Below are 8951 nucleotides of genomic sequence, written 5' to 3'. Positions count from 1 at the left end.
AATAATCTTCAATACGATGTTTCTTTCCTTCGCAGCTCTACTCCAATTGCTTTCAGGAAACTACATTTAACCAGAAAGAAGAAAACGGCGTGCATGCGTAGTAGAAAAGTCGCCTGATATAGATGCAAATATCAGGGTCATTCGCCTAGTGATACTTAAAGTGAATACATCGACCAAACTGAGTAATACCCACCTGCAAAAATTCAGAGCAGAAGAAGACACGAAGGGAGGGAAGAAACCTGTAGTCTGGTAACTTGGGTTAGATTTCAGTGCAAATTGATATCAGTGTAGTAAATAGTCAACAGAGCTGTGTCATTCTGCAGTAATGATTTTGACGACAAATGCAACTCTTTTTTAATAGAATAGCATCATCCATTCATTCCACTGTAACAATTGCCTATGCTAAAACATTTACACCACCGGTTCTCTCCTTTTTGAGAGAGAACTTAGTTTGACAAAAAATTGAATGATGTTTACACAGGTACACCACAAGTATGATAGTACCTCAAAGCCTTTCAGTACAGGAAATGTAATTATGTGAACAACCATCCAAATAAATTGGTCACTAACACCAGCACATCTAGGAAAAAATGCTACAAACTTCAAACTACAGGATAAGAGAACTAACATGTGCGGCATCCTCTCTAAATCACCAGACCGAGGGCATAAATGCAACACCGAGTATTGTAGAATTCAAGGTTAAGAAAAATGCTAGAAATATTTGCACTTGCTGCATTAATTTGAACATATGCCCCGATAAGTTCAAAGCTTTCTATAATTTCTAAGCCGGAGTTTAATAAAATAAATAGAAATTGGAGAGCAATAAATGAAGTTCGATTCAATGCAAAGCAAGGGAAAATGACCAAGTACCCAATAAGTCTAGGTTCCAGTGCACCTTGCTACTTCTTCTTTATAATGAGGATCATGTTGTGCCTGCTAAGACACATGTGTAAAGAAGAGAAAGGGGCACTGATACATTACAGGGTCATCGCTGCATAATGTAAATAATAGTAAATCAGAAATTGAATTCAGAAGCCTCATTAAGCGTAGAACAATAAATTGTACACTACAAAAGAAAATTGAGAAACAGATCATTGACATGGAAATTACCACTAAGCCTTGCCTGCATTATCATAGTGATAGGTGTTTAACAGTTTAAGTTGTTCTAAGTATCCAACTTCTTTTGACACGACACCAACATTTCCTGAAGAATTGCAAAACCTTCTCTACAATGACTTCACAATATCGTGAGAAATTATCCATTTCCATATCTGCCCTGACAAAGGAAATGAAATACTCCACAATTTTATAGTAAAATAGGAAAATACCACGCAAGAGTATTCAATTACTAAACTGTAGCAAGAACAGAAATATTTTGGCAGCTCAAAGAAAAGCATAGGCCAGGCATTCGACAGACTATCAGACCAAAGGGGCATGGAGTCACAACTTTTAGAAAATGTGAGAAAAACAAAATTTTCTATCCACAACAGTGAATCTTATTCCCCTGTCATGTTCATGCCCATGATGAGCCTACGCTAAAACCAAAGTAGACCACATCGATCTGAGTTACCTAGCATGAAGATATGAAACTTACCATTTTTTTCTTAATCCTACAGTTGTCTATCGAGTAAGAAGTACCCTGGCTGCCTGCTACTCTAAGTGCACTATTCATGAGAATCTGATTCTGATGGCAATGTCACGCCTTAAACTAGGTTCCATGGGATAGAACCTGACCAGGTATGCTTACGTATTCTGATAAATGACAGAACTCTTTGTAGTTATACATTCAAGTTTTTCTTGTACATCTAATCATCTCCCATGAATGTTCATGGTTAATGACCACGGTCCATTTACACAAGTACTCAGAATAATGACAAATAGCTAAATAATAGTTTTCCCAATGTGTCAAGAACGGCCGCGGTTCATTTACACAAGTACACTTAAAAATGAAACATAATAAATAACTTAAGAATATAATATGCATTTTCAGTCTCTACATACAACATAAGCAGAATGAGACAGTCGTAGCACACTGTCACAAATCAGCCATTCCATCTATTATTTGGAGGATCAAATGTATAATTAAACAACATACTTAGGAGCATTATCTTATTTACATCACCAAGGCATTCCATTCTCCTAAACTTCAGCTGGATGCTAATCAAACTATAACTAATAGACACCCAACGTTGTGACTGAGGCATGGATTGGTATCCCCTCTTATTTATCTTCAATCAAGCTTATGTTCTGAATATATGGAGAACTGAACATATTTCCATGATGACAGTTAGTATACCTAGCAAATTACTTACAAAAGGGAATGATGTAATCATTCTTCCTCTCTTTGACAGCAAGTAAAAACTAAACAGTAATTAACAAAAGACCTTGAACGTTGATATGGAAGAGAGAGATTAGGCTAGACACTGATAGCATTCAACATGAGCAGCAATATCGTGTCCCCAGCAAAGTGCAAAAGCAGGTCACCTGTTCATGAGAAAATAAGCAATATGACATTGTGTTCGCAAGCCAACAAGAAACAACAAGGCATATATCATGCATAGTATAGAATAGAGAAAAAGCCCAGTTAGATGACCATATATACACACCTTTCATTTGTGTTGTATCTGTTGGTGGCTTCAGAGATCTAAATTTGTTCACAGTATCCAAGACGGTATAAATTTCAGTTTCAAGTTTATCATCTGCCATTCCTGTCATAAACAACAATAGTTTTCCACTGGTAAATAGGTATTCAAATGTGACCTCGTCTCTATTTACAGTAAGACATGAAAAATTACCGTAACAACAGATGGATATTCTTCTATCATAATGGAATTTTTCCTGCAAGAGTCTTTGGGCTGAGTAAGACGCTGCCAGAGTTCTTCTGTTACATAAGGCATGAATGGGTGGAGCAAGCGCAAACCAGTGTCGAGGCAAACGCATAGGGCATCTCTACAACCAGCTCTTGCTGAATTGAACTCTTGAGACTCATTGAAGAAGTAAGGTTTTACAGCTTCTACAAATACATAACATAGCTGGTACTGCCACCATGAGTACATAGGAGACGTTGCATCAGAGAACTTGTATGCTTCTAGTGAGGTTATAGTCTTGCCAATTGCCTTATTAAGTACTGATAGTATCCATTTGCAGATTGGAGGCATTACAGACACAACAATAGTTGACGGTGGAGTGTAATGATCAGCAAGCTTGCCCATTGCAAATTGAATGCCATTCCACAATTTATTGCACTACTGCTGATATCTAACAACCTCTTTATATCGAGATTTATCTTGTCAGGCTGCAAAACAAAAGAGATTCGATATAAAGATGAATCAGAAGCTTAATACAACAGAAACAAGCAAATTGGACATTTTGCGGCCATGTGCATCACATATCATAGGATGCAAATAACCTGTGAAAGAGGGTGCAATCATAACCAAGGAGGCAAGAATGTAAGGCAATCATAATTGGAGTGACCTGTAGATACAAATGACAGTCCACAGAATAGCTCAAAATGGGTAAGTTTTTTAGCCCATCCAACAAGTACCTGGGGAACTTATAGTGCACTATATGTTATGCAATTACAGACCACAGTTTTTGCTCCCTTGGTTATCACATCCACATACTCATATTGCCAAGATCAAAGGTAAATTACCTTGAGTAACATATGTTCATTTTTTATAAGCTACAGAGCTTAGTCAAAATCAAACTAGACTAACCCGTAGAGACAAATGACAGAGCACCGAAAAATGCAAAATGGGCTGGTCCATTAATCCATTTGACAAAATATTTGGATTTTTTTTTTTTTGAGAACCGGCAGGAGAACTGCGTGTATTGTATATTAAGTTTAAAATAGAAAACCCCGATCCAGTTTATAAGGTAAACCAGACCCAAAACTCTTACACATGAAGCCTTTTTGCCTACCACACCCACAACACTTGACAAGCACACACGCCTAGCCAACCACCGGCCAAGAAGGCGCGGCTTGGGACACGGAGCACCGAGGCCGCATCACACCTGGAGCAGAACACCTCAAAGAAGACCCTTACTCAGTAAGGCACACGTCAACGTAAAGCCCACCCAAAGTGCCTAGAGGTTGGCAAGTGGACTGCAGGACATTACCGGGCCTGAGGAAGGAGACGCCAAAGAGCTGTCAGCAGCACAGCAGTGTACATTGCGCCCTAGACTCCCTCGCTCCGAGTAGCTGCCAACCTTTCCTCCAGTTACCGACATGGGGCTCCAAAAGCAATCCAGACAACGCCTCCAACGAGGGTACGACGCCATAGGGCTGCCACTGCCTGAACCAACAAACTTGATCAAGGGTTTCCCCCATTGCTTAGGACGGGGCATGGTGGAGTGGCCTAGACAGCGCCTTCAAGAAGGTGAAGGTGACGATGCCCGCGGGCGTCGCCGTCATCCTGCGACAGCATAAGGATTTCTCCAGCCCCACAGACCACCAAAGGCAACCGGAACCAGAGCCAGACACACTACCAAGAGGCAAGAGAGGCCAGCACTAGGCACCTGAGAGGGCGGGCGGCCGCCTCAAGCTTCACCCCCACAGCTCCAACTCGCTGCCGGCCCTCCAACCACATCCCCTGACAGGCATGCAACACAGGCCCCCCTGGAAAATATATATTCCGCAAATTTGTCAAGCAATGATGCCTATGAATACACAGATGCACGCAACACCAGCAAACTCCAGTAAACGAAAATGCAGCCACCACACATCAAATTTCTCCAGTGAACCGTTTGACTGACAGCTGCGGCACCATTCCTAATACGGTTAAATGCAAAATCCACACGCTATTTAAGTCTACACTATCTAGCATACACCATGTTCAATTCGATTCCAGCACAAGACGTGACTGATGCCATACAAACTAGCAAGGTTTTGGTTTGGAATTGCCATATCGACAGTAGCCAGGCAAACGACGAGGCTTCCCGGCGGCGGCACAACTCCGTGCCCGACCGCCTCCAGCAACCAAATGAAACAAACATTCGAACGCAGTGCACATCAGAAGAATGCCGGGTCGAATTCAAGCAGTTAATTCGAATTTGAATAGCAGAATCACAAATTCGAACGGATTCCAGCGAACCCGGTAGCACGTGACTCGACGCGGACGTCACTTACCACGCACAGCCTCGCCGCGCCGCGCCGCGCCCCCACTCCCCGCACCGAGCGACGGCCCCCAATCCCTGCACGGCTCGCCCCCAGCGCCGCCGCCAGCTAGACCTAGATTTAGATTTAGACTCTCAGACCCAAATACCCAAAGCTGCTCGAGAACCGCACAAATCTTAAAGCACCCACCGTTACCGTTATAACCCAAAGCAAAGCAGCAACGAAATCTCCCCTCCCGCCTCTCCTTCTCCCCATCAGACTCTTCTCGCACAATACCGCCTCGCCTCGCCGCACCGCGCCGCCGCCTCAAGAACAAGAAGCGCCGCCGCCGTAAAAACCCACCCCGACACAGATTTGGCCTGCCGCCTCGCGAGGACTCCTTCTTGCCCCCTCCCAATAGGTTCTCGTGGACTACTTGCTCTTCTTGTTGCTCCCTCGCCCGCAGGCAGGCAGGCAGACGCGCGCCATGGAGGAGGGAGACGGCGCCGGGGGCCCTGTACTCATCTCTTCCGGACGGATTATGGACGAGGTCGTCTGGTACATACCGGTTATCAGCCACTCGAACGACGCTGGAGAGGTGATCGGGTACGGGGAGGTAAGCCGATTGAACAAGAATAATCTTGTCTTGCCAAGAACGAACTCGATCGAAAGCAAGATTCTGATACTATGTTCTTTTCCAAGGTTTTGTCATACTACACCGTCGCTCTCTCCGTAGAGTTGCCAGTAGTCGACACCAACCGGATGGTCACCCACGTCCCAGAACAGGGATGGATTTGGGCGCGGTCGTTACTCCGTGAGTTGGCGCTAGATGCAGCGACAGCTCGAGCGGATGCAACGCTCGACCAGTTCCTGTACTTCTTTCTTGTTGAGGATAGGGGAACACCCGATCCCGGATCCCTTGGACGCAACACGATACGGGTTTGTTCAAGAAAATATGTTCATTTTTCATGTTCATTCAAAGATCTGTTCTTTTCTCTTTTTCTTTTCTTCAAATTCATTGGAATACTTTGTTTCTTGCAGCCTTTTCCTGATCCTTCCCTCCTAGTGGTCGACCCTGGATACTTGGAGCCCCCAGGCCTTCCGGCAGACGAGGTTAGATCATGCTCGGGCCCACTAGTCCAGGTCGCCTGGTGTTTTTCGGTACACATCTTCGCCTCCACGAGGCGGACATGGATGCCGACCCCTGCTAGGCTGAGGGTCATTCGGCCTCCACCCCAGGTAACTGCGCAGCTTCCAATCTCACCTTTTTACGCCCGATCGATAGCTTACTAGGGACAAGTTCTAATGGCCATTATTTGTTCATTCATGCAATTCCAGCTCGGGGTTACCGATGACGTGGTACAGTGCGGCCAGTGCGGCCGGGGCAATTGGTTCCGGCCATGTTGCCGGATCATGTTTTGCCGGCATTGCTCGGCCTCGACGCCTCACGGGGATGGATGTGCCGGCGCGGCGCAGTCGGTACCAATTCCACCAGTCTTCAGGACGGCAGCCGGAGGGCCCGTGCCCAGGATCTTCGTCGATCTGCCACATCCTACCTGGCAAATGTACCGATTTGTCTCCGGCGATCGGTATGTCCTCTCGTCATACTATCACACCGTGGACGCATACTTCTACGATGCCCGGAGGGGGATCCGGTTCCAGGTTCACCTCTACAGGAGGGAGGGTCAGGGTGGGTGGGCCTACCGAGTGGATTTCATCTTCCGGTGCAGGACTACCGGTGTCATCGATATACGGTGGAACTTGTATGTCGCGTCACATTATGCCAACCTCTGGCCATAGGTTAGATATATATGCATACCGAATGCGCTAGCTAATTCAGACATGTAGGCAATTTATGTTACGAGTTGATTAGATATAGGTTTGAATCTGAGTTTCAACCTATTTCAGTCCAAACTTACTGACTTTTTTCAGACTTGTCCCCTTATGTTCCACTTTCAACTTGTAAAGACTTGCCCTCTTTGGTCTATTTGTTGTGATCAGAAATGGTGAATGGGGTTCTCTTTCTATGAGATTGCAAGCTCGCAATTTTTAATGCATTATATACCTGCAAACAAAGATGCATTGTATGGTATTGGATGTGAAATACTTATGTAGCTTTTTCTCGGATAATCAAGAAACGGAATGTTAAAGATGCAAGTGAAAGCTACTTGATGAACCCGTAAGGACATATATCCATGATGAATGCTTTTATTTATGTTGGCAACAAAAAAAAAATATGTGACCGAGTAAACAGTCAAACAACCATCCTATATCTATTCCATCCGTCCCACAATATAAAAAAATGTCGTATATTATGGGACGGCGGATAAATATTAATACACGGCATCCATTAGTCGGCGACGATCTATGTTCGCGCACAAAGTGCAAAGCATACTTACAATGAAGTAGTAAAACGGAAACCCCAAATGGAGGTTGTCAATGATGTATACTGCAAGCATGTAAAATCTCAACGTGAAATACTTAGCATCCTAGACTACGCAAAAATGATAAAAACGTGAATCTAAGTATAATGAATAGTGCAACTATAAGAATTATCAGATTTTGACATTTTTGTGTAGCAGAAAGTACAAAGAATTTCATATTGAGAGTTTAGACGTTTTTAAGATACATCATTGACTACATCCCTAAAACTTCAGAATCATTTTAAACTTCTAAATATTATTTTTAATTTTGTGAAGTAAAGGACTTTGTGGATCTCGACCTCCATTAGTCTCTCCCAAGGGCATTTTCAAGCTTGTATATGTATACGTACATAATTTTATCAAGGAAAACACCCACAGAAAATTTTGAAGACAGTCGGACACTACAGGAGAGACGGTATGTTCCGACGGCCAGCCGATGTGCCGACGGCCAAATGTCGGGGCCGTCGGCACAGAGGCCCTCGTCGACCGGCGACGGAGCTGACCGTCGGCACAGGTCGGCCGTCGGCACACTGCTGGCTACACCGACGGTCACCGTCGGCGCAAATCGGACTGTCGGCACAGGAAGGTGGCGCCCGAAGGTCACCGTTGGCACAGCGTCGACCGTCGGTACACGCACTGACAGGTGGGCCCAACCGTTAGGCTGTCACGGTGCCGTCTATACTGTGCCGACGGTGGCCCACAGCGCAACAGCGGCCGTCGGCACAGGAACTGACTGCTGGGTTCCCTCTCCTGCTGTGCCGATGGTGGCCCACGGCACAACCACGGCCGTCGGCACAGCCAATTATGCACATTTTTTATTTTTACATTTTTTTACTACAAAGATAATTATTACCCATATAATTGTTAATCCCAATCATTTTTTTTTGTTTATTTCTTTCTCACTGCTATTTTGGCGAACCCCTTTGCGGGAAACCTATATATATGTATAAGGGCGGTATAGATCCCCCGTCGGGACCCCGGTCTAGAGTTTTCTCAGAAATCGAGGATCGGAGAGTGATTTGAGATGGTTTTATATCCTAGGCTACCCCCAGGTGTGTCCGGCTTCTCGGACGTGGGGTTCCTACACTTAGGCAGATTCTGGATGTATAGGGGGAACTCCCTCGGAGGTGAACCGGAGAGAACCTTGAGATCATATGGGACGATCCTTGTTACCACATGTACCTATGACCTAACCAAGCTCAAATGGAGGCATATGCCCACCGGGGAACCCCCGATGGGATGCAGTCAAAGGGGTAGACCTCGCGGTCAACTGAACTAGGGTTTCGTCAGAAATCGAGCATCGGATTTAGGGAATGGCCCCAAAACTTGTGTGTGTCCACATGGCATGCACAAAAGTGATTTGAGAAGGTTTTGTATCCAATGCTACCCCCCAGGTGTGTCCGGCTTCTCGGACATGGGGTTCTACACTTAGG

General features: G+C 44.9%; 1 protein-coding gene across 1 annotated transcript; it reads right to left on the bottom strand.

Moving 5' to 3' along the window:
* Positions 1-2480: 2480 nt before the first annotated feature.
* LOC127329442 (valine--tRNA ligase, mitochondrial 1) lies at positions 2481-3368 on the bottom strand. Its single transcript, XM_051355961.1, is given in 6 exon segments — positions 2481-2484; positions 2603-2702; positions 2705-2708; positions 2796-3265; positions 3268-3295; positions 3345-3368. Coding segments are annotated over 6 exon segments (630 nt in total).
* Positions 3369-8951: the final 5583 nt, after the last annotated feature.

This window comes from Lolium perenne, chromosome 1 (genome assembly GCF_019359855.2).
Source record: "Lolium perenne isolate Kyuss_39 chromosome 1, Kyuss_2.0, whole genome shotgun sequence".
In the NCBI taxonomy this organism is placed as follows: domain Eukaryota; kingdom Viridiplantae; phylum Streptophyta; class Magnoliopsida; order Poales; family Poaceae; genus Lolium; species Lolium perenne.
The sequence above is the reverse complement of the archived record's forward strand: the minus strand, read 5'-3'. Positions and strand labels throughout refer to the sequence as shown.